Raw genomic sequence first — 26,683 nt, 5'->3', positions numbered from 1 at the left:
TGGCTGAGAAAAAGAAGAAGAAGAAGAATGTACTTGATTGCCAAAGATGCATGACAATGCGAATCACGCATCTGGGTCCTTAGGTGACAAGAGTACCGCATTTATTCGAACATAAGGCGAGGTTTTTTCCCAAAATCCGTAGCCTCAAAGTCATACCCCGCCTTATATTCGAAGCTCAGCGTATATAAATGGTGATTTTTCTGCGTCTCCAAACTGAACCCTCACGTTATAACCGTTACCGCCTTATAATCGAATAAATACAGTAGTATGGACCCATTGCAAAAGGGCTCTCGAAGCAACCCCTTCAGGATAGCGTAGATAGCAAGCGATAACATTTTCTAGGTTAGGAGAAGTGTTATACTCGAAAAGGGAGAAGGTATTTCTTTAATGCCAGTGCGAGATTTGACGCACGCCTAACATTCGTAGGTTCCATGATTCAAAAGTAAAAGTACCTCGTCGCGCAACCTGGTCACGGCTTGGGGGACAGGAGAGGGCGGCAGAAGCGTGACGTTTCGTGATCGATTGTTGCCCCCCAGGGCCTGGCGGCGGCGGCCGGGGTGCTGCTGACAGGCGCCGAGTGCCTGCGGGGGGCGGCGGACCCCTCGGTGGGCGCCGCTGCCTGCTCCTCCCCCCGAGCGGCCCCCCCTGCCCCCGTCAGCAGCAGGGGCCCCGACTTCCACGCGGAGCTGCTGCACATGCGGCAGAACTGGCGGCTGCGCAAGGTCGGCGCCACCATCCTCGGGGACCTCTCCTACCGCAGCGGTGAGTGGGCCTCGTCCCCAGCGGGGCTCGTTTAACTCTTTCGTTACCACGCCTATTCAAATCGATCACTGGTGATCGATGATTTATATTGCCTATTTCAACATGTTGTAGTCGTTTCTCGTACGCCTCATGCGGCCAGTGGTTAGTCTAGGCACTGCCCTTTTATAATCAGTTGAAATTTTCCCGCTCCGGCAACATTGAGATTTTTGACGGCGTTTTTTGCTAGCTGAGGTGCGTGTGTTTTTGAGGAAGGGGGCGTGGCTGCTGAACTTGAGAAAAAAGGATGCAGATCATGGTTAGGCTGCATTACCATAATATTGTTTTTGTCAAAAGGCTCCTGGCAAGTCAAAAACCAAATAATGCGGTCAGCTTTGTAATCCGACAGCATTGAGAGGTGATAATTACTTGAAAATGGCCCCAGCTATTTACTAATGATCTTTGGTTCGGGCAAAGGGCAGCTTTATTCTCCCAAAGCTTATTTGTGATGGTCCCCCGCATGTCCAGCAAGTGTGCCTGCCATTTTCAACCAGTTTCCAGCAGTTTCGGTTTCGTTTTTGCATTGCGAAATTCATGTTTGGCGCTACTACGCAGTTACCCAACTACAAGCTCATTTGCCATGGCCCCTCCGTTGCCCGCTTCTGCTCCTCAAAACAAGCATGCCGCTCGCGCTTCCACTTTATCTACACCTTGCTTCTGCGATAAGAGCTTCCGCTGAAAGTCAAACGATAACACCAAGTCGTCGGGTATTAGTTCATACGAGGAGAACGCTTCCAATTGGCCTTGAACACCGCCAGCTGTTCACCGGCCAGTTTCGGTTTCATACGAGGTATTTCCGGAGGTCTAGTGTCGCTTCTTAGTAGTACTGCCTATTCTGACAAAGTCCCAATAGCCTTGTATTTGTTTCTTTCCAAAATTGTTAGGTGGCACTGCCATGTAGTAGGCTCGTAGGGCTCAACTTGCTTCACAGCCCGACGGCGGCTTGGTGAAAGCTTGCTGGGCATGATTCTAGCGCATCGTACCTTATTCCTGCAAGCAGGGCTACCATAGTGAGTCAGAACATGATAATAAACCGCAAATGAAAGTTGTGACTGATAAGTGATCATCAGAACGTCAACAAGCATCCACCAAAGAGTTTGGTTCTCAACTCCAAGCGGATTTTTTCACATCGCTTGCTTGCCTTCAATATTGTGCCGGTCATAATCATTGACAAGGTGTTTTTACATCACGTGGAGGCTAATTTGGGCCTTTAATAATGTGAAACCACCAGATTTCTTCTAGAGAACCATCCAAAATAGCAAAATTTGAAATAGTGGTTGGGCTTCACCACATGGCACGGGCACCACGCGGGCTAACATTTTCTTTTATATCTGACAAATTGTATGGCGCAACTCAATTTTTTTTCTAGGACGGGTTTTCGAAATGTCTACCTACAAAATGTATATTCTAAATTTTTTCTACTCCTGGTCGTTTATTATAGTCGAATCCCGCTACAACGAAATTGACGGGACGCGCGAAAAATTTCGTTGAAGCGAAAATTCGTTGAGGCGAAATCCGCCCCAACACATCACGGAAAGGCCCGAAAAATAGCCCCGTATGTTTCCGCATCATTGGCAGCAAAAAAAAACAATGTTTAGAAAAAGGAGTGACGCAACAATGTTTAGAAAAAAAGAACGCGTTACGGAGGGGGGTGAAGAAATGCAGGCGCAAATCGTATTGCTGCACAACAAGGCGTGCCCACCGAGCTGATTACTTGCAGATAGCTGCTAGGCCGTCGGAAGCCCCCCTCTCGCTTGTGGCAGGAGCAGTGCCGTTATCTTATCCTCTGACAGGGCACGGCAGCTTCTGACCTTGGCAGGCAAGACGCGCGCGCTTGCATTAAACATGACCGCGCGCTCGCGACTAAGATAGGATGACTTGACTTCAAGACCAAACACGCAAACATGATTTTTGCTCTTGGCAATGAAGAATGGTAGAAGGAAAACGGCAAGGACAGCTGCTCACGAGTCGCAACGCATACATGACGGCGCCGCGCCAGCAGCGGAGCCATAGAGATAATATTGGATACAGATTGGCTGTAGCTCCGGCTTGGCGAACCGGGCCTGTGCCTCATATAAAGACGGCCAGCCACATCGTTATCACAATCAACCAATGGCGTCCACCTATGAGTTTGTTTTTGTTTTGTGTGGCCGTCTGGGTGCACCGCGCATGTTTTCGGTGAAACTAAGCGTCCTGAATGTTTAAAAAGTTACAGATAGCTGGCGCTAAGCTTATTTTATTGTAAAATAATTGTTCAAACCCAGCCCAATTCAACGAAAATTTCGTTGAAGCGAAAGCAAGCCAGACAAACGGTTCGTTGTGGCGAGGACTTTGTTGCATTGACTTCTATGGCTAGCTGACGGGGAATTGGAAATATTTCGTTGAAGCGGAAATTTCGTTGAAGCGGACTTCGTTGTAGCGGGATTAGACTGTACACAACTTACTTTTTTCTTATTTTCTTCCACGCAAGGACACAAATTTCGAATTCGATAGTTTTTTTCGCAATCATTATTTAGGAAAACACTATTAAAACTGGTGTCGTTGAAAAGCGCGTGGAATAATCTGCATTTTATGTCACTGCAATGTATGCCTAACCAATATGTATAGCACAAAAAAATATTTTGTTAGACCTCTCAAAATTGGTCAATTTCCCGTGGTAACGAAAGAGTTAAAAAGCCGACTTTGGTCGTGTACCGTATTTTTGCGCGTAGAACCCGCACCTGCATACAATCCGCACACCCACTTTCAGCCCGCCAGAAAAGAAAAGAAAAAAAAAATCCTCGCATATTGGCTGCACATTTGATACGGGAAAGGGTTGCAGGGAAAGGACTTCGGGGTAAAGGGGATCCTCTGGGCCACTGTTGATTACCGATGTTAAAAAAGGCAGAAAACAACACCGTTTTACTTGCATGCATTCCGCTCAAGCAGCACATCACATACCCTGTAGACTGAAAAAGCGTGTGCTTAACTCTTTTGAATTGCTTGCCACTTCGCAACGTCCAAACGAGTGGCGCTTCTCTGCCACTTCTCTGTGAGGGACATGCATCGGAACCAGCGTGCAAAGATGACAGGCTTGTGTGTTTGCTTGGCTGTATGGGCAGAGGAATGCACTGTGTAGGAATTGGGATCTCTATGCGTACAATCAATAGTTGCGGCACCTTCAACTTTGCTACATGTTATGTGGTGAAATGAACCGCTTATAGCCAGGTTCATTTTCCTCATTATTGGTTATAACAATTGAGCCTGACAGACTGAGCCCACGTAAGGTATAGTGTTCGGAGATCTGTGTCCGGAGAGACCTTGGGCGCATTGTGTGTTACTAGGCGTAACTTTTTAAGCAAAAGTTGCAGAATTTTGTATCTTTCTAACACTCAGAAAAAGTTGGTGCTTTCTATGTAGCCGTGCTATCCCTGAAGGACGACTGCCCTCTTATCTCCTGCCCTCAGCTGGCCCAGGAAATAAGAGCGGCAGGGGGCACCCCTTCCAACACTGTCCCCATTGAAATAAGAAAGCTACAGCGGGGTAAAGGGGATCCTCTGGGCCACTGTTGATTACCGATGTTAAAAAAGGCAGAAAACAACACCATTTTACTTGCATGCAATCTGCTAATCGTTAAAGAATAACGAAACAGTCAAGGATTTGATGTGGAACCTCCTCCCATGTGAAAGGCGGTGGTCTTTCCTAGGGGCCCTATTGAGTCGGTTGGCACCAACGTTTTTAGATTAGGTCAGTTTGCAAACTCCGCCGGCGGAGCGGCCCCAACTCGTCTCCCTGCCACAGCGGCGCTGGTGTCGCGTTGAGATCGGCGGAGCGAGCAGCCGCCGCCGCCGCCGGCTGTTGCCGGCCGGCAAAATCTTCTCCCCTCAGTGATTCGACTTTGGCGAGAACCACAGACGGTCCTTTGCTCGCTGTGCGTTTCTTCGTTGTTGATCGTCGGCGCGTGCCTTGCTATAAATTAATTTGTAGAACTGTTACACATGATTACGCGTCGATGGGTTTTGAGAACTTTTTTGTATCGTAGCACCTCATCACTTGGTACGAGAACGTGCTAACGGCAGCAGTGCAGTCGAACCTCGTTTTAAAAGTAGTATCGGGGCAGTAAATTTGTTCGTTGTATCCTATATTCGATTTAACAGTAGGGGTAAAACTCGGTTAAAGCAAATCGTCAGTCTTGCTCGCGCGAAAACTCGAGATACAAAGCATTATTCCAGGATTCGAACCCACGACATACGATGTAATCCTTACCTGCCTCCGTGTGGCATTTCAAACGAAATGGACAGACACATTAGAACGTGGCATTAACAAACTTCTTTTGACAAAACAGGCATGCGTTGTTATTTATTTGAAGAATGAAGAATTATTTATTTGAAGAAGAAAAATGGCTGTGTTACTTTCGTATTTTCGTTTTGATTTTTTTTTTCATTCTAGCTGTCGAGTTTTGAGTCTTGCGCGAACCAAATCCCCGAGGAGCGAGAAAATGCAGAACGCTCGTGAGCGCGTCGCTCGATGCATATGTCGATGACTATAAACTAGCACAGTGCAAAGCGGCGACGTAGCATGACAATAAACAATTTCAAACTTCTACAATTGCGTGGTGATGTGTCCTTAGTGTTCACGTAGAAAGAAATCCCGCAGCTTCACTACGTTTCAAGCTTTGCGCAACTTGTTGCAAGCTTCCCCAGATTTTTTTCTTATTACGCTGGACAGCGGAACTATGAGCTTAAAAAGCTCTGCAGTTTATAGAATAAATGCCACTCAGGAGTGTATCTGCACATTTAGTTTTTCCTTACGATGCTTATGATGCATAGCAAACTTCCGCAATAAAAAAATTAAGCGCAACCAACCAAAGTTCGTATTTCGTTGGCTATAAGTCCCACTGTATTCAGTTTGCGCAAGGATGGTGTGTGAATTTTACAAGTTATATTTTTCATGTCTGCGAAGAAAAACTGCCGAGTTTGCTTACACGTTTGAAGCGCGAGGCGCTGAAAACCGAACGTCGGGGTGCGTACGCGCGTTTTTTCACGTTTCAAACGGCGTATTATTTCGATGTTGACCTCGCAAATATGGAATACACACGGATACTCGCGAAATGAGCTCTGGACGTGGTCTCTAGGGCAGCATACTCCACGTACCCATCAAGAAACCATTTCTTTCACTGATGTTACTCAATTTAAACGTAAAGGACTTCGGGTTTGGGACGAACAAAGGCTAGAGTACCATGTATTTTTATTTTGCGTGCGCAAAAAATGCCTTGCGGGAATGGCAATCTCATTGATGATCAGCAGAAAGCGGCTAGCTCTAACGGTATGTGTCTTTCCTGGGGGACTGCCGTCAGCAGTGCAGTGGACCAAGATGTGGTCTGCGAAAAATTATACCGTTAAGGCATCCGCGCGCGCGTACCATATTTGTCTCTTTTTCAAAATTACTTTCGGTATCATTCTCAAGTAGTATCACTTGGATCAGTGCTGAGTAGTTGTACCAGTCTTAAGAGTGGTGCCCCGCAAGGATATATTTTTTCATCTCTTCTTTTTAATTTGTTTGTTAAGGATCTTGCTATTGTTGCTAAAACTACGATAATGTATCAATACGCTGGTGACACCACGCTGGTGCCGGAAAGCTCGGATTATTCACTAGCTCTTCAGGATGGTGGTAGAAGTGTAGCCTATTGGTTTGAGGCGAACCTAATTACAATTATTCTTCTACAAAGTCGGCTAATTTGTTTTCGCAATCCACAGAAAACAGCGCCAAATGACTTGTTAAGTTGGACGCTTGTTTATTCCTCATCTACCATTACGAGCCTCTTCGGCAGCTAATATCAGAACATTTTTATTTCATAGCCAAGCAAACTGCGTACGTGAGCCATTCTTCGAGTAAATGCGCTGGTAAAATTACTCAAGCAGTAGTGTTACTCACCTGAAAACAGTGCACCGTTTAGGCGCAGGATCGCATTAAGAGGGGCGGCCACAAATCCAAAAGCCCAAGGGCATTCCTCCATAATAGACGTAGCATTTTTTATGTACTAGTGAGGCGTTTTGTAAATACATTCCAGGATTTAATTTGTGACCTGGCTTAAACAGAGGTTTACGCTGAGCAAGCACCTCGTCTCGAAATCTGTTCGATTAACCGAGTACTGACGAGCCCTGCTACGTGAAAACAATAACTCCCAATTTTTCGGGAGTACTATGATGGCTTTTGTTTTACTGCACTGGGTATTATCCAACTACCTCTTTTCAATCTACTTCAAGGGCTTTACACTGTAGCAAAGCTAACTCGCTTGCGCCGTTCAACACGTAGCAGTAGCAGACGACTTCAGGAGGAGCGATCTCAACGCGACCGCAGCGCCGCCGCTGCGCGGGCGACAGGATGGGGCCGCTCCGCCGCCGTGGCGAGTGCGCGCTCTTTTCCAACTGAGTTAATCTAAAAACGTTGGTTGGCACACGCACGACAAAAAGCCTGGGTGGTCGGCCGTGCAATTACATTTCTGTTTTGTAAACACTGGGTGAAACCTCTAAACGCTTACAAAAGTAGCTCTTTCTGCCCAACCCTGTTTATAACAATTGCTGGTTATAACAATCGCTTTTTTGTGGCACATCGATGTTGTTATGTGTGGGTTGGACTGTACATGTCTTTCCTGTGGATTAAGGTCTCAGTTAGTTGGTGCACGACCTACCTCGCCCCCTCCCCCCTTCTGAGTCTTTGCACCGTACTGGTATAAACCAGTACCAACGTGCCCAACTGGTGGTCTTTCTCAATGGTGAAACCCATCTGCAACTGTTGTTGTGTTGCACTTTTGCTGCGTGCAAAAGTGCCACGCAGACCTCTCATATTGCCTCAGAAAAAATGGCTCGCTAGCAAGTGTGGGCACCATCTTATCCCTATCCTTAATCCTTGTCATTGGCATTAAGAAACATAATAGAGTAATAGAATAACGCGCCGTCGTCATTCTCACTGCTCTCGCGCAGCACCGAACTGCCCTGCCGAGAGACTCTGCCCACAACGGGTTCGAGAGCGAGCCACGACTCTCGCCGCGAGTGTACGTTGTCAATCACTTAACATGGAAGCGAGATATTTCATAGTACAGGGGTTTATTACGCGGACAACCACGATACAAACACTACACTGTACTACGCACCTAGCCCCTGGGGCATACAGCCGTCAGCGTGTGCCCAGCGGACAACCACGATACAAACACTACACTGTAATACGCACCTAGCCCCTGGGGTATACAGCCGTCAGCGTGTGCCCAGCCCGTAGTCGGGCAGCAGTTAGCGCCCGCCGGCATTGGCCGGCCGCAACGCTCGCTGACATAGGGGAAGGGGACTCTCTGTGGCCGCTACACATTTCAAGCCGCTGGACTCGATCGGGCGGCATCGGCGCTCGTCCGGTGACCTCAGACGGCGCAAGCCGTCACATCGTGGACGCGGGGGCAACCCACCAAGAAGTGGAATATGCCCGCGGAGACTCGCCGGGCATCCTAGATAAACGCACTGACGCAAATCGAGGCATGCGCTAATCGACACGGTGGGTTCCGTGACCCACTGAAACAACGGTCAATGCAAGAGACGGCCAAAAGTGGCCGAAAGGCATTTACGTACCGTGCGATCGCTGTGCGTCCGAAGGGCGGTCTCTCCCGGGGAGTCTCCTGCGCGCATCCCCCGTCGCCTCGTAGGGAGAGGAGGGAGGCGCGCGAGGATCGCCCTCGCCCCACCAAGGAGGAGGACGTCGCTAGCGCCTCCTCGCCCCCATGTGAGGGGCTTGGCCCCCACACAAGTCATTAAAGTAGTGAAGCCAACTTAATTAACTCTTTCGCTACCGCGCCTATCAAAATCGATCAATTTGATCGATACTTTTGGGAGCGCCTTTTCATAGCGTTCCAGGCGTTTCTCGAACAAGTAAAGCTGTTCGGAGTTAGATCAGAAAATGGCCTTTCAAAATCAGTTTTGTTTTCATTTTTGCAACGGAAACGTGATTTTTGACACGCTTTTGAATCACCTGGTTGTGGAAAAGGGGCGTGGTCATCGCGCCTCAAGGCTACCAACGAAGAATGCGTGCAACTCGTAATTACTCTGCACCAGCGCTTGTTTTTTGCTATCAGGGCATGAATGGGGAACTAGCAAACGATTTTCAATCGTCAGGTTCACGCTCTGACAGCAATAATCCCAGAAATCGGCTGAAAATGTCAAGCAGTGCCTGGTTGCAAAGCTACTTTATGATTTTAGGCAGTTTTATTGCCTTTGCGCAAGTTGTCCTAAGTACTCTGGTAGTTATACTTACCCCAGGACCATTCCCAAACAGTTTACAACAGTTTCGGTTTCGTTTCTGCATCGCGAAATTCATATTTAGCGCAACTACGCAGTTACCCAACTTCAAGGCTAACTGCCATGGCGCCTGAAGCGTCCGCGACTGATCCTCGAACAAAGCACGCCGCTCCTCATTTCCCCCCACCCTAACCCGATTTCTGCGATAAGAACTTCAGATGCAAGTCAAAAGGTCACACCCAGTCGCCAGATATCTGTTCCGCCGAGGACAGCGCTTCAAACCGGCCTTACACTGCCAGCTGTTCGCCTTCCAGTTTCGTTTTCATGCGAGGGTATATCCGGGTGTCTAATGTTGCTGCTTAGTTGAACTGTCTATTCGGACGGAGTCTCTGATAAGTTTTTGTACTGTTTCATTTGAAAAATGTTAGGTGGCGCTGCAATAGAGGAGGCTCGTTGTGCTGATCTTTTTTAGCGCGCGACTGCTACTCGGCCAAAGATCGCAGGGGACGATTCTAGCTCATCGTACCTCATTTTTGCGAGCAAGGCTACAATTGCGAGTAAGAAGATGATAATAAAGCTCAGCTTTATGTTTTGAGAGATAACTGACCGTGAACGACAACAAACATCAGCCACAGCGTTCCGTTTTCAACTTCATGCATGTTTTTTTCCGCATCGCGTGCTTGTCCCAAATATTGTGCTCGCTGTAAATGCAAAGTCAGCCATTGACAAGATGTTTTTACGTTATGTGGGGGCAAATTGGTGCCTCTGATAACGTCAAACCGCCAGATTTATTCCAAGGAACCACCCAAAATTGCACAGTTTGAATTAGAGGTTGGGCTTCACCGCATGACACGAGCACCGTGCGTGCTAACATTTTTTTTTTATATCTGAAAAACTGTTCCGCGGAAGTCGACATTTTTTTAGGGTGTGTTTTTGAAATGTTTCCCTGCAAAATGTATATTCTAATTTTTTTCTACTACCGGTGGTTTGATATACACAACTCCTTTTTTATCATTTTTTTCGACAACTTGACAAAACTTTTGATTTTGATATTTTTTTTCACAACTATGATATATGAAAACCTTTAAAAAACTGGTGTTATTGGAAAGGCCGTTAAATAATCTGCATTTTGTGCTCCTGCAATTAGTGCCTAAATAATTTTTTAGCAGAAAAAAAATGTTTTCTTGGACCCCCCAAAATTGGTCAATTTTCTGCGGTAGGGAAAGAGTTAAGAGAGCTCACTGGTCTTAAAGGAGCCATGAAGAGAAAACACAAGTTTGGTTCATTCGAAAGATTGCCTCGTTAGAACCATACTGACACCACTTTTAACACAAACTTCGCTCAAATAACCTACATGATTAGGAAAAAAAGGGAATGACCATGCTACTCACCAGCTCATTTCCCGCAACAGAACCTATGATGTCACACGAGAATGCTCTGCGATTGGCGGAGGCCGGCAAAAGCAAACGCAAGTTAGGCAGGGCTTACCAGTTTGCATAGTGAGCTATATGCCCGTTAAACATACTGCACATTCCTTTTATGACACTAAGAACGGTGGAGTAAACGGTGAAAGTTCCGAATAAACACGCAAACGTGTATGCCAATGCGTACGAAACTACTGCCAGCCGAACTCGACATCTCCGTCGCCACCGTCGCGCAGACGAATTTTCGGGTTCGAGGCTCTTTGGGGCCAACGAACCGTCCCAGCACGTACAGCCGCGACCTTGCTTGGTATCGTAATCCCTTCACAGGAGGTTGGCTGTCATATCGCCAACCAGCAAAGGTAAAAATAGAAACGAGGGGAGTAAGGAACAGCAAGCAGCGACGAGATAGTGACAGTCAGTCGTCGCAGAAGTTCGGAAAGGTGTTGGCTTGGTGCTGTCATTACGAGCTCGTTTCCAGTTTACAACCACTGAAAACTTCAGTTTGTTCGAGTACTTTACAATGAAATTTCGTTGCTGCGTTTTGAAATGCCCATGTAGTACGGGCAAATCGTCGAGGGAGTGTGACATCCCCGCCGGTGAGGAGATCTCCTTTCATGTGCTGCCCAACGACGAACCTCGGCGAAGCAAGTGGCTACGTTTTGTGAACTTTGCAAACGGAGGAGAAAGAGAGCTAAAGGAAGTACGAGTGTGCTCGCTTCATTTCCGAGGAAGTAATTACGGCAGGGACCCTTACGTTAGCTCACTCCTGGGACATGCTGGTGCTCATCGCCGACTTCATCAAATCGCCGTCAAAGCGCTCTGACCTTGGGGGGGAAAAATGCCATACACACCGCACATTGATGCTCGTATCTTTCTGGTCGAGCTCGCGCGAACAGCTTTCCATACACGACACCGGCCAACTGGCATAAGCGATACTGCTACTGAAATTGAACTATTATTAACCGTAATAAAAATACGGCACATACGTACCAGTCTGTATTCGTCCGTCGCGACGGGGCTGACGAGGCAGCGGTGCCGACGGCTGGGCGTTCGTCTGTTGTGGCTATCGCGTAGGGATGGGCGAATATTCGGTATTGTCGAATATTCGATCGAATAGCTCTCTGTTCGTTATTCGCTTCGATCCGAATGCAGGTATTCGATATTTTCGAATTATTCGATGCTCCCGAATAGGCAGCTGAAAGCCAAGCTTTTCGGTCAAGCTTTCCGAGAGTTACCCCAGGCTTGGCTCAAGACCCACCGACGCGGACATTTCTATTATCAGTGCCGGCACTGCTGAGTTGCTGCCTTGCCTAGAGGTTCGACGAAGCTCTCGGCCGCCAGCACACTTTAGGTTAAAAAAAAAAAAAGGCGGCACTGAAACGACACCGCTCCGAACATCGCGGCACCAAGCCAGCAGACTTGTACAGGCCGCCATTTTGAATAGGCATGCCGCCATTTTGAATAGGCTCGCACAGCGCGGCAGTACGCCGCACTAAGCGAGCCTATACAAAGGCTGTCAAAAAATTGAATATAAAAATCCAAATAAATTTGAACATAATCATTTTACTCAAAAACAAATTTGATATCTACAATTAGAATGAGCAACTACATGTGCCCCCCCCCCCCCCCCAATTTTCATCATCATAACTGCAAAAATAAAGTTTTTGATCAAAGACCCTTGTGCCCCCTTACTTCTAGGCGGCGCTTAACTCTGCGAGTTTCTAGGCGGCGCTTAAACTTGTGAATGAGCAGCCGGCGGAAACTGCTGCACCTAGAGCATGTGGCGCACAGGCATTTCTTCATGAAAACTTGTGAATACAGCAAAGGAAAGCTGTGTGTAAGATTTCGCAATAAATGTTCAACTGGTAATAGTTTTACATAATGCTGTGCCTACGTGAGTTCTAATTATTAGAAAAAAATGTGTACATTAGTCAGGTCACAAGTTGCTCATTTGTCTTTGTGATTTGCAATGTGCACTATTCGAACTATTCGATTCGAAATTATTCGACCAAATCACTATTCACTTCGAATTCGCTTCGAACCTCAAAATCTATATTCGCCCATCCCTACTATCGCGGAATGGTCGCTTTCCGGTGCATCCGCGTATCCCACAACTCCTGCCGCTCGTGCACTTAGAAGCATTGAGCGTTGAAGTGGTGTGAGGGTGTTAAATGCAAGCCCGAGCTTCTCGGCGAGAGTTTTGTTCTCCGGATCAGGCGATTCGATGACTAGGGCTGCGGGTGCACTAGGTTTTACTAGTATTTTTAAAATGGCCGCCGTCTCTGTTTCCTCACGAGTTCCGGTTCCTGTTTGATTCCCGCGTGTGGGTGCTATATGGAGTCGACATACTAAGTATTTGTTTCATGGACCGGCTTGTATGACGCCAGTGTTCACGTTACGAAATGTGCAATTTAGCGGGAGATTTAAAATTTTGACTTAAATTGCCTTATTTCTCAGTGAATAAAGCATCATTTGCTTCCGGGAAAGTGCTTAGGGTACTATGAAACACCTAATCTTTCGAATAAAACAAACTTTTGTTTTCTCTTCATGGCTCCTTTAAAAAAACAAAGAAAAAGTTTATTTTTATAGTTATGATGATGAAAATTGGTGGGCATATGTAGTTTTTTATTGTGATTGTAGATTACTTTTTTTGTTTGTTTAAAACAACTTCAAGCAAATTTATTTGCATTTTTTTTATTTGGTGTTTTGACGGCCTTTTGTAAAAACATTGCTGGAGGGATGCAGCTGAACAAGGTACCAGTGAACTGTGCACAAATCAAGGAGTGCAATGTGACTAACAGTATTCTGTCTGGTCTGTAGCAGAAGTTACGACTGTTCGAAGTTTGGGCTTGAAAGGTGGAAGCCAAAAAAACCAGTTTTGTCGTGTTGTGTGTCCATTTCTTCGTTGTTAGGCGACGACAGCCAACGTCATCGTGCAGGTGGGCTTACTCTTTCGTACTCTCTTGACCACCACCGCAGCTTCGGCTTTGTCACACGTGCTGGCAGGTTTCCAAATATTCGGGGGACGGCGCCGACGCAGAGGTTTGGCTTCTCACAGTGGAGAAACACATATTGGCCATTTCTTACGAGCCCATTGAACAGGGGTGGAACAGCTGCGCCATTTGCGCCATTGAGCGCCAAACTTGTTTTTCTGCGCCATCCTGCGCCGAACCGCCCCTGTTGCGCCAAACTCGTTTATCAGCGCCGTCCTGCGCCGCAGTGTCCGAATTGAGCCGCGAGATATGGCCGCCATGACGCCTGGGTGGCTGGGAGCGAAAACTTGGGTGTTGTAGTGTATCACTCCGCTGAAGCGACGAACCCGGATGTCAACGCGCGCGCGCGCGCGCGTTTTGAAACGAGATTTCGCTTAATGCGTAACATCGTGTTCTTTTTTCACACTTAGTTTTTTGAGTAATTGCAGGAATTTATAAGCAGATTAAAGGCGACAAATCACTGAAACGACTCGTGTCAGTCACGTTCGAAATACTCGCAGTGAGTCACTTCTTTGCGCCGCGCGAGGTAACAGCCGGCTGCGGTGATGAGGCGCAGGGACAACTTCGGTTGCCTTCTCTGCCCGCCGTCTCTTTGTGTCGCATTTGCACGGTGGTGGCCGTGGTTTCGTTTGCCGGTGCCGGCCGCTGCGCCACCATCAATGGAAAATGACCAAAAGTAAGTAAAATGTCTTTGTGTCTAATCGCAACAGGTAGAATGATTTCCGCTTGAAATGTTGTAGTTTATTGGAGGTGAACTTCAATACTACCACGTGACGATCCTAATTTTCCGTTCCGGGACTTTCCGTAGCTGTCGCTTGTTAATTGGGTTCGCTTTTGTTGTGAGATTTCACCAGTGAACTTTGGGGTTAGCTTTGCTTATGTGGAGGATTGTAGTCTACGGCGTATACGTTCGTCGACTCTCGCAACCATGGCCGTGGCGTGCGAAGACAAAGCTATGTTCAGCTTCGTACGCACTGAAACCGCTGTTCGACGGGAAAAAATGCAAGCAAACACCTTTTTGTTTTTGTTTACGGAATCATGCCGCCGTTAGTTCGCTTAAACACTGTAGTTTACCGGGCACGAAGCAGGCCTGTTATCTGATCCCCATTCGACTTTGTGTTTGAGGATTGACCTTTGAACGGTGATAACGTTGCGCGCTCGCTGGGCCGAAGGTAGATAATGCCGCATATTGTAAACCTCCCTTATATAGTACAAGAGCTGCGTTTTGGTTCGAGTGCACGGTAGAAAGACGCCTGATGTAGTCATAGATGAAACTTCGTTTGCAGGGGAATAGGGAGGTTAGGGATGGAAAGGAACGGGTCAAATTATGTCCGTCTCACGATGTCGGCCTCGCGTTCAAAATCCCAGAAGGTATGCAGGATACAGTTGACAGTGGTATGCGGTCGCGGCGTTATCCAATACTTCTAGTTGATGTACATTTTGTGGTTCTGAAATGTTTTCTTTAATGTCTTGTGCAATGGCTCCGAGCGCGGCAACGATATAACGTTCGTTATGTTTTATAAACTGTGGAGGAACCATAATATTGCAGTTATACTGTGAATTACTTATTTTATATCTCCTGCCTAATATTGCGAAATTTCTTGAATTTCAGAGCGGTGCACCAAATTTAATGACGCCATCTTGCAAGAACAGGATGAGAATGGCGACCTCATTTCGGAGTGGTGCAAGAAGACAGGCAAAGAGTCAGCTGGTTTCTGCATCATTTGTTCTGTACCTGTCAACTGCGCCCAGCACGGCACTACAGCGATCAAGCGCCATGCAAGCTCCAGAAGGCACGTTGAAAATACCGCGAAGCTTCGGGGCCCCAACGGAGAACTTCGCAAGTCTGAGCTCACTCAGGGAACTCTTGATTTCAGTCGATACCAAACAGCTAATTCCCTACGAGACAGCGTTGCAAGAGCTGAAACGGTCTTTGCTTTGTCCGTTGTGGCAAACTCGATGCCCTATACTTGGGGGGATGCCGCCACGTCCATGTACCCGCACGTGTTCCCGGACTCTGAGGTTGCAAGAAACTTCCAGTGCGGACGTAAAAAGTTGTCGTACTTAATTTCTGATGGCCTTGGCCCGTACTTTAAGTCGAAGGTGGTTGATGAGCTTGTTCGACCTAACGTTTTTTATGCAATCATGATCGATGAAACGCCAAAACCTGAAGAGAAGGTCCAGCAGCTGGATGTGCTAGTGCGGTTTTATTCAGATAGCGCCGGGTGTATTGTAGTTGAGCATCTGCAATCATTCAACCTTGGCCATGCTACAGCTGAAATCATGTTTTCTTGTGTTCAAGAAGCACTTGCTGAGGTGCCAAAACAGAATCTTCTCTGTTTCTTCTCTGATGGACCAAATGTGATGAAGAGCTTAAAAAAAAGGGTAAAAGAACTAAGCCCTCACCTGCTGGACATAGGAGAGTGCACGCTGCACAAGGTTCACAATGCCTTTTTGTCTGGTCTTCAGGCGTTCTCGAATGATCTCGAGTCCATTGTAACTGACATTCACAGTTACTTTAAGTCAGCTGCAAGAAATGCAGACTTCAAAGAAGTGCAGACGAACTTGGGATTACCTGCCCTCGAATTCCTTCGACATGTGAGCAGCCGCTGGCTGACACTTTTGCCTGGAGTGGAGCGCATTCTCGAACAGTTCGAAGCACTTAAAGTCTTCTTCTCAAACAAGCACGCAGTGAGAGCTGTATCTGCCACAAGGCATGAACGCCTTGCAGCAGCATTTTCGGACAAATCTCTTCAAGTAAAGCTGCTGTTCGTAAAAAATGCTGCTAAACTATTCCAGAACTTTGAAACACCGTTCCAAAGTCAGGAACCACTGCTGCACATACTGTATGAGGAAATGGTGCTCCTGATTAAGCGAATTCTGGGGCGGTTCATGCGGCAAGAATCGTTTAGCAAGCTATCTGGAGCGCAGCTGAAGGTTTTGGACATCCATGGATCTGCAATGTGGCTACAGAAACCAGAGCTAGGGCAAGACACCAAACAGGCGTTACATTCTTGGCCTGCTTGCGAAAGAAAAAGCATGTACATCCGTGCACGTGCATTTTACATTGCTTGTGCTGAACACTTGCTCTCTCGGCTGCCATTGGACAACAAAGTTCTTCAGCACTTGAAGTTCTTAAACCCGAGGCATGGATCATCTTCAGTGTCCCTTCGACACATTGCGTGCGCACTGCCACAAGTTATTTCTCCCAGTGAAGTGTCTGTCTTGATAGATGAATGGAACGGACTGGTGTGCGAAACATGTGATTGGGACCGGGAAGGAAGCTTAACTGCCTACTGGAAGAGCGTGTTTTCTCTGAAGAAAGCCAACTCCGGAGACTACAAGTACGAAAACCTAGTGAGGTTGGTAAAAGCCGTGCTGTGTGTTCCTCATGGAAACGCGGACTGCGAGCGAGGCTTCAGCGAGAACAAGTTTGCCTTGCAACATCGGAGCTCCATGAGCATTACCAGTGTTACTGCTATGCGGCAAATAAAGGCATACCTTAGGCGTTACGACGGTGATGCCACCAAAGTGGAAATAACTGCGCCTCTCCTGAAGTCCGTCCGAGAATCTCGCCAGCGCAACCTCGAACGTGTGAAGAGCGAACAAGAAACCATGACGAGTGTGAAACGAAAACGCGAAAGTGAGAAACCTGAAAAAGATGAGCGCACGGTGCTCATTGATGAAAAGCAAGACCTCCTCAACAGGGTGTCTTCACTCAAGTCTCTGCTAGGCAGTGCTCAAGAATTGATTACTGTTGGACTTAAAAACAAGGAGATGGGGAAGGTTGAAAGTGGTAATGTGCTCCTTGAAGAAGCAAACACGACCCTTCCAAAGGTGCTGAAGCGTATTGAGGAAATAGATGCAATTCTATTGAAGCACAAGTAAGAAAGGACATCTCAAGAAAAAGGTATATGTTTCACAAGTGTTGAGACCAAACTCTCTTTGTGTGTTTAAGCTCATTAACCCAAGTGCTTTTTGTATGAACAAATAAACTTTATTGAAAGGACTACTCTTTTGTTTCCAATATTGCGTTGTGTGATAATTATTTTTGTATCCAAAATCATTTTGTAGTTTTGGAGAGGTTTAACCTGGAAGAAAACTTCCTAGACAAGTGCATATTTTTCCAGCCAGTGTACTACCCACCAGTAGTGCAGACATTGGAAGTTGAGCAGCGCTAAAGAACGAAAATGTCGTGAGTAGTCCTTTTTTTTTTCAAAGCTTAGGGAGGAACTAATACTTAGAAGGTAGCTCCAAACTTGTATACATAAACAATGCTTTTGTACAATTTAGCTTAGTGTTTGCTAAATGCAGTATTATATAATTGCTGTACCACAAATGATCTTAAGATGGTGGGTAATTGCTCCAAACAGCCTTTCTGGCTGCTCCTAACCTGCTCCAAAAGGCCTTACTGGCTGCTCCAAGCCTGCTACAAAAGGCAATTTTGCCTGCTCCCAGGACTGCTCCCAAACCCATGTACTCTGTTCCACCCCTGATTGAATCGAATAAGATCCGTAACGTCGTGAGGGAAGCAGAAGGGTGAAGCTTTTTTCCACGTACATGGATAGCCAGGGTGGATACCAGGCATGCAGCAGATCTGAGACATCGTAGTTTACGTGGCTTCGTGATGGGTGAACCAAGGTATATCGCGCAAGAAACACCACAGCAAGATTCGGGAAGCCGACACAACGCCAGCTTTGGTCCACATGTGAAGCTCTCCCCCCATAGCGCTATGCGGAAGTTTCGTTGACCAGAAAAGCATTGAACAATGCTCACTGAACAAAGATTTTTGATTATCCCAGAAACTAAGTGCCTTGCATCAAAACTAATTGGATATTTGAAGTCAGCTAGAAGAGCTGAACAAGTCCATGAGGTTTCATCAAAATTGACTGGCTCAGTGTATAGCAGAGTTGCTTGCTCATTTGTCCAACCATTCCCACGTAAGAGTTCCTGCTTTTTTTTTTTTCCCCGAAGTTACAAGCAGCGCAACCTATTTGTGCAGGTTTTTTTTTTGTGTGTGTGTGAAAGGGCTGTTTTGTACGGGAGGGGGCAACTCGTACGAGTGTGGGACATCTTCTAACAGAGTGCCAGTTATGTGGCTGAGTGAGCTGTACAGCAGTGCACATTATACACTTGGAAATACGGTACTCCTTGTCAGCTTTAGGACTAAGGGCAACAATAAGTTTGGCTTCTTCCCTTATTACGTCTCGATGACTTGTTTGCGATGAAGTTGGCGTCATTTTTGGGGGGAACAACAAAGCGGTCTTTTTTAATCGTGCCCTTGGCCGTTTCAATGTTTTTAATTGTCTTGTTTTTGATTATGATGATTATGGTTATTAATAATGATGATTTTTAGTGATGGCTGCTTTTGTATGATGTCCATGGCTGTTTTCATTTGTATGATGATGATGGTGTTTTAATGATGTCCATGGCTGTTTCAATGTTTTAATTGTGTTGTTTTTAATTATGATGATTATGGTTATTAATAATGATGTTGTTTTAATGATGGTTGTTTTGTATGATGTCCATGGCTGCTTCAATGTTTTAATTGTTGTTTTGATGATGATGATGGTTAATGATGATGTGGTTTTAATGATGGCTGTTTTTTAATGATGTCCGTGGCTGTTTTTGTGATTTTATGATGATTAGGGCATGGTGGTGGTGGTGATGATGATGATGATGATGATGATGTTTTTAATGATGTCCATGGCTGTTTGAGAGAGCAGTGTCCCTGTCGCAGTGTCGTATTCAGCGTTCCTCTTCCCAGTGGCCTCAAAAAAAAGAGCCCCGGGTCTATCCAGTGGCACAAATGCAGAGGTGAAGAAGGCCCACTGCACTGACCCCTGACCCCTGACCTCTGCCCTCTGTCCCTCCCAGCGGGCTCCCGTTTCTGGCAGAGCGGCACCTTCGAGGTGTCCAAAAGCAACGATGCGCGCGGGGGAAGCTCCCTGCAGGTGACCCTGCCTTCGGAGCTCGAGGGCATCTCCTACATCCAGGTCACCATCCAGAAGGGTGAGGAGGGGTGCTGCCCGTACGGCAAGTCCGCGGCCAGTGTCTGCTGGCCGGGTAGGAAGAACCTTCCTCCTGTCTTCCTGGCTATGGCTCATGGACGGGCTAGTAACTAGTTGCCTCTGGCTGAAGAAGGGAAAAAAAAAAGAGTGTTATTGTAAAGGATTGCCTGTAATAAATGGAGACAAAAACGTGGAAGCTAAAACGTTGTTAGAGATGTGCAGGGTTCAGAAAATGCACATCAGAAAGGGAAATTTCTACGATAATTCCAAAGGCAGTGCTTTGCTTTTTGAGACTAGAGCGGTTGCTTGTGAACTAAGAGCTTTGTGGGGAGTGCACACAAAATGATGGGGTATGCAGAAAAGAAACAGAAACCATGCGGCACATAGTGTTAGAATGTGAGGGTATCCATCCAAATGTGCATGAGGGAAATATTCGGCTTCCAGAAGCCCTAGGACTTAAGGGGGGACGCGGGTCTTAGAATGGTCCAAAATCGCAAAAATACGCATTTTGGGAAAAACACATTTTTGAAGTCTTTATACCCTGAAGCACCTGCTCTAAAAGTTTCACCGCTGAATTTGATCGGGAATAATATCAAAAACGACTTTGAAAACGCAGCGGGAGCCGCAAAACGCCGAAAACCGAGCTAAAAAAGCTTGAACTTCGCGCGCGCGCCACACTCGAAGCAGACTGCCGGCGGCGGCCATCTTGGGTTCGCTTTGTAGCTGATTTCTTTGTGCGTATTTTGCGTCATCTCAAAATGGCGTCGCATGAGGAGAACGAGCGTTACCGCCGATTTACTGAAGGTCGTTTCGGAGCCGCTGATTGGCAGGAGCACGCGCGCTCGAGTCGAGCCCCCCGTTCCGCGTCTCTGATTGGCCGGCGCCGTTGAGCCGCCATTTTTTTTTTCGTTTTGTTTTTGCAGGCGCGCGTTCGCTTCCGCAGTATTTTCAATTTGGGTCCGTTTTCTCTGCCGTTAGTGACTGCGATTCTGTCGCAACGTCCTTATGTCTCGTGCCGCAATGCCTGGAGACCTTTACCTCAAGGAACTACGCGCTGCAAGCGTACGAAAACACGATGGAAGACGCCGTAGACGGCGGTGCCGAGATCGCCTGTCACGTACGAACCTGGTCCGAGCAGCGCCGCGTGGAAACGTCCAGATTTAGTTAGCTGTTGTGCTTTGGTTATATTTGTGGGAAAAAAAACTCTGCAGCACAATATGTTTGTGCTTTTCTTTAGTTTGCATCGACGTTGAAGGAAGTGCAAAGAAGGAACTACCGTACGTGAAGGTTCAGCAAAAAGTGCAGTTTTCCAGCGCTGTTTACAAAAGTTTTTCATTACTTGCATAGAGCCTTCCTGGTTATTTTTGGGGTACGGTCGCATACTTTGTTTTTTTTTCTTTAGGAACAGAGTGACATGGCGCTTTTTATATTGGGCCATGCTGTAGCAAGAGTTAGAAACTAGATTTTCCTTTCTTAGTTTGCAACGTCATGCTCTGCCTTACTGAGTGTTTCACTATCAGGCTTTTGACCTAGGATAATAAGACTGGTATCATTTAATTTTCAATAAATAGATCTAGCAGGTGAGGCGGTTTGTATGATGCTGTTTGTATCACTCTGGTATCCATCGCCAGATCGAAGTCCACCTGCAGCTCTACAGTTTATTTTGTGAGGTCACGCTCTTCCTTGCGGGGTGTTTCCTTATCTTACTCTTTAGCCAGGATAACAAGACTGGTATAATTTCATTTGTATTGAATTGGTCTAGCAGCTGATGCTATTTGTATCACTGAAGCATTGATCACCAAAGTGCATTTCACCTACAGCCTTGCTGTAGGTTTGAGATGCATAGCAGGGCAATCTCTAGTTCTGGGTGGCTGCTGTGCTTTAGTCTCATCGGTAGCACAAAAATAACAGCAGCACATGGTATTTGTGCCTTTCTGTATTCTGTAAAGACACTGAAAGAAAAGGTGAATGAGGATATACAGTTTCTGAAGTGTAACAGTAGAAAATTTAATTTTCCTTCGCAATTTGTACGGTATTCGTGCGAATTTATGTCAATCTTTCCAGACGTATTTTTGTGTTACAGTCACATAGTTGGTACGCTTTTCTTCGTGAAGAATAGAGCTGCAAAATGATGCTATTTATATTGTTGTAGCTATGCTGTAGCAAAAGTCACCGTGATCTAAAACTTCAAATGCATTTTTCTCAGTTTCTTTTTTTGCAAGACCAAGCTCTGCCTTACGGGGGTTTTTGTAATGTTGCACTTAGGCTAGGATGACAAGACTGGTACCATTTTATTCGTATTGAATTGATCTAAGGGGTGATGCTATTTTTATTGCTCTGTCATTGTTTACCTATTTGCAAAAATTAATAAAAATGAGGCAATTTTATACGAATTGTTGCTATCAAATGTTCACCTCTTTCATGCTTTGCAAAAGTCTTCGAAATGAATAAAAATAGCATAGCCCCCCAGAGTAGACCTTTGGCATTAGGTCCGTATAAATCATCATTGAGTTTGCTAAAGCGAAATTGCTCTAAACCCCCGTAAGAAATGTCTCAATAAATAAATTTCAAAGTGTTGTATTTCTTGAACAAATGAAGCTATGTTAAAACTAATTACATATTTGAAATCAGTGTAAAAAACTGCTTAAGACTGCCAATTTTCATCTAGCTGGCACTAATAATAAAAAAATTTGTCTAAAGACCCACCTCCCCCCTTAAAGGAGCCATGAAGAGAAAACACAAGTTTGGTTAATTCAAAAGATTGTCTCGTTAGAATCATACTGACACCACTTTTAACGTAAACTTCGCTCAAATAAGCTACATAATTAGGAAAAACGGGAATGGTCATGCGACCCACCAGCTCATTTCCCGCAACAGAACCTATGATGTCACATGAGCTAAGCTCTGCGATTGGCGGAGGCTGGCAGAAGCAGACGCAAATTAGGTAGAGCTTACAAACTAGACGAACGAGCGAGTTGCGCTTAAATTTAGGGCACATTCTTTACAAAGCAATAAGAATGATGGGACAAACAGTGGAAGTTACGAAAGCACATGTAAACATAGAAGTACTGATGCGTTCTGCTGTTCGTACTGCGCACAGCATGCGTGGTTTAGCTGCACAGCACTACGGGGCTTGGGGTTTTCTCAGACGACACTGGCCGATTGACGCAAGCAACGGTGTCTTACGTGACCCCATTTGTCGAGCGAGCACTGTTTCAGGGAACGAATATTTTCTCGCAGAACAAAAACAAGCCAGGTTTAAATGCGGGCAAAAACAAACCAAACGCTTGCCACGGTATGGTGGCGCCATCTAGGTTACGGAACGTAAAGAAACGCGGGAACAAACCAACACCGCTGAACAGGGTGGAGACAACCTTTGAATGGTCCCGTGCCGCCGCAATAGGGCCAACGGGCTCAACGCGTTATTTTTTTCGTTTCCCACGAGACCTAGCAACGCGAAACAGACAATATGATTCAAACTTCTTCAGTAAACCGCGTTGCGGCGATAATTTTAGTGCGGTTTTGACACAATGACTTGCTTCGCGGCGAGCGAGGAACCGAAAATGGCGGCGCCAGCGTATACGTGTCTCTACCCTGTATTGCGGATGCGTGAATAAAGGTACTCTAGGCTGCAGAGCGGTCGGTTCCCGTGATGTCACTTGGGACCACGAAAACGCACGATTGAGCGGGAAAATCAAAATTTTAACCTAAATTGTTTAATTTCTCAGTGAATAAAGCACCTTTTGTATCCGGACAAGCGCTGGGGGCACTATAAAACACGAAATCTTTCGAATAAAACCAACTTGCATTTTCTCTTCATGGCTCCTTTAAAGGGACCCTGCAACACTCTGTGAACAGTGCAAGTAAACCTGCGCAACGTTAAGATTACACTGCCAGGAATACCTGAGCCAAATATTACACGTGCACGTGAAGCGGTGAGCGCGCAAATCGATGTGAAAGACGCGGAAAAACAAACCGCTCTCTCTTCAGTTGTCCTCATTATGCATGGCCCGAGGGACGTCACATAGGCCACGGCTGCCCAATCGGCTGTCACTGGTCAACTTCGCGGGTAGATTCTCCCATTTCCGTCGTCGTCATCGCTGTGTACGAACCTCTTCTATGCCTGAACCTGTAGGCACAGTTTTGCCGTTTATTTTATGTTTTCAGTGCGCGCGGAGTTTGAGTGATGAGCTCAATACTTCCCTTTCAACGGGACCACTCGAATACAAACGTTTATTGCTTCAAAAACGCCCTACCAGCCCGAGCGCGCACTTGCGAGCAGGCACCAATGCCTGCTTTTTTGTGGCACCAGACCGGAAATAGGCCCCTCCGCGTTGCGGAGAAAAGGAGAAAACTACCTGGCATGTGATATGTCGAAGGCCGCCGAAGAGAACGCCGCGAGCCGCCCCCCTCTCCGGGAGAGAGCGCGCAGCTTTCGTCGCGTTGCCCGCGGTCGAGTTGAGAGGGAACGATTATGCGCGATTTCTCATCGCGCGTAGTTTCGTTAATTGTGAAGGGATTTTCATAATTCTTGCGGGAGATTTCTGGGACAATAGACTTTATCCCAAAGTACATTACTTGTAGTCGATGGCAAGTGTTGCAGGGTCCCTTTAAAGGTAGCATAAAGGGAGTTTTAACTTCAAGGCTGTCGAGTTGACAGAAAGAAGGTGAGAATGCTGGTAGATGAAAAGCAGAGGGGGGAATATTGCCTAGGACAGCTACCACCTGTAACAGAAAAAAGTAAGTATTTTGGGCAGAATAAGCTTTTTGTGCCTGCCCTAAAGCAGCACTAGTATTAAATGAGGGGTGTAAAACATAGGTGTACTAGGTTTTTTTTTTTTTTTTTTTTTTTTTTTTTTGAGGGGGGGGGGGTAGGTGACAGGTCATCACCCCTCTACAAAGGGGTGATGACTATCGATCATCATCATCACCCATAACCTGTAAAAATTTAGCCCCAAGAGCTCTGGTTTGTGAGGGGTTTTGTAGAAACTTCGGGAGTGCAAGGCAAATAAAACGTTTCTCTTGTTTTGTTGATTTTGGCATGAGTAGCGAAAAGAAAGCCGCGAGTCAAGCCAAGCCAAGATAGCAGACTTGGAACTGTGCTCGCTGCCATGGCGAGAGCAACAGATTTTCCTCTAGCATATGTCAGTGTGAAACTATGGCTGCTTCGGGTTGTTGTTGCTTTACAGTGGTGTTCATGCTTGGAAAGTTCATTACTTTGTGGAGCAGGACAATAGCGAGTTTTAGCTGACCGTTTTTCACGGTCCGCTCCGCTCCGATCAACGTTTATAGATACTTTTTCAGTTTCGGAACTGCGCCTCCCAAAGCGGGCGCGAGTTTACCCTAGGCGCTGAGAGGGCGCTCCGGTCGCGAGTTGCGCTGTGCCGGCGGCTGCGGCGGCGGCAGCGTTGACGGCGTGCGCGGCCGGTCCGCTGGGCTCAAAGTTGCGGTCGCGGTGTAGTTGCGCGTCTGCTCTACGAGTTTCTTCTTTTCGCTTGCGTTTGTCTTCGCCCTTGCGGGTGAAGACATGTGCTGGGCTTGGCTTTGGCCTTGACATGTGCTGGCCTTTCATGTACGAGATTTTACAGCCCACTTCAGAAGTGATGCTTGTGAGGAGGCTGGGCACATGTCTCGTGCATGGGGCACGTGCCCTTTAGAAAATGTACAACTGTGAGGAGGAGGACGGAATGTATATAGATCCGCATGCTAAAGAACTATTATTAAAACAAAACAGACTAGTGAACAAAAACAAAAATTCTTAACGCTAACAATATAGCCGGAAAACATGCAATTCAAATATCAATATAAAACTTCCTAATTTATCCAGGATTCTGGGTTAGCTTTAACCGGCGAAACAATTTGATTTCTTCGGAACAACAAAGGATACACGGATGTCTTTCATAATGAAAGCATGCAGTTGCTGCGCATGGCTATCAGGAAATATCATTCGTGCTGCAACGAATTTGCGCTCTTGGCATGGCAAGCGAAATCGTGTGCCCGCTTGACAGCTGTATACTGCTACGTGAAAATTCATTTAAAATGCTGTCGTTCTTATTGGTATTTTATCCCCCTCTAAAAATCATTGGGCGTACGTACACCTCCTTGCATAATAGGCCCGTTTCAAATAAATCACGAACTGGAACAGCGCGGCAACAACGTTGAGCAACTTCCGAGAACAGTTATTTCTTTTCGAGTACCCAGCCAGAGCTAGCTGGTCACAACCCGAGATGCCGGCGCGGAACGTGCGTTACGGGAGGGCCGGTTTTTGCATCAGGGCGAAGGAGTCCAACAGCGAAAAAAGTCACCTGACCACCAACCCTTCGTAACGTGTTACGCCACGTAGATTTTTCTTTTTTTTTTTTTTTTTGCTTTTTTCCTGGGGGTTCGTGTATTTCACTGCCATTCTTTTCTCTCTCTCGCGCGCGCGCTGCGTTTGCACAGCGTTCACGCGCGCTCCGGCAAGTCGATGTTCTCATATGGTGCTGATTGTTCTTCTCCGTGCCTGTTCTAGGTTCACGCGCACCGAGCTTTTCTTGCGCGCTGACATCCCTTCAGTTATGTTTTCCTTCCGAGCGGAGCAAGACGGCGAAAACCACTTTTCCTAGTTAAGCGCTCCGCATGTTTGCTGTGCGTGCGTGGGTGGGCGCACACATCTGTAAATTGTGTACATTCTTGGAAGCCAACTGCTATAATAAACAGAAGGCAATTTTTTTTTTCTTTTTGCTCCTTGTACTGGTTCCTTCCGAGTCCACTCCTCCATAAGAGCATGTACGCGTGCTCCAGTCGGCTGAGCTAAAAAGTTTCGGCGTAGTTGCGCGTCTCTACAAGTTTCTTCCTTTCGTTTGCGTTTGTTTTTTACCCCTGTGCGCGAACCCTGCCCTTTCAGTGCGTTCAGTTTGCGACGCCATTGAACAGTGCCGATTTCATCCAGGATTTCGTTGGCTCCGTCAATACATTGTGTGTTTTTTATAAGCCTGGCTTACCGCAATGCCAACGTGCTCCGCACCTGGCTGTACGAGCAGATACAGAAGCAACACTCAGAAGCGTCACTTTTTAGCGCCGCCATCAGATCCATATTTCCCCGCGCGGGTCAAAGAGCTAAGGAAAACGCGCAAGGCATATGGACTTCATTTTCTCGAAAAGGACGTTGCGAAGAAGTATAGGTATCATTAACGTAAAGTCGCCGAGATCGACCGGGC

The 26,683-nt window shown here is 46.6% G+C and overlaps 2 protein-coding genes across 2 annotated transcripts in view; both read left to right on the top strand.

Moving 5' to 3' along the window:
• The window catches only part of Med17 (mediator complex subunit 17), a 66,246-nt gene that overhangs the window by 12,598 nt on the left and 26,965 nt on the right, over window positions 1–26,683 (top strand). Inside the window, exons 5-6 of the mRNA XM_077694733.1 lie at window positions 537–762; window positions 19,351–19,485. Coding sequence (XP_077550859.1) covers window positions 537–762; window positions 19,351–19,485 — 361 coding nt within the window. The remainder of the gene's footprint in view (window positions 1–536; window positions 763–19,350; window positions 19,486–26,683) is intronic.
• On the top strand, window positions 14,074–17,593 carry LOC144164217 (uncharacterized). Its single transcript, XM_077694732.1, has 2 exons — window positions 14,074–14,149; window positions 15,086–17,593. The coding sequence occupies exons 1-2, from the start codon at window positions 14,140–14,142 to the stop codon at window positions 17,359–17,361; spliced, it is 2,286 nt and encodes a 761-aa protein (XP_077550858.1). The 5' UTR covers window positions 14,074–14,139; the 3' UTR covers window positions 17,362–17,593.

Source organism: Haemaphysalis longicornis, unplaced genomic scaffold (genome assembly GCF_048455015.1).
Source record: "Haemaphysalis longicornis isolate Haplotype H1 unplaced genomic scaffold, Haemaphysalis longicornis Haplotype H1 scaffold_13, whole genome shotgun sequence".
Lineage (NCBI taxonomy): Eukaryota > Metazoa > Arthropoda > Arachnida > Ixodida > Ixodidae > Haemaphysalis > Haemaphysalis longicornis.
This window is presented reverse-complemented; position numbering and strand designations above follow the sequence as displayed.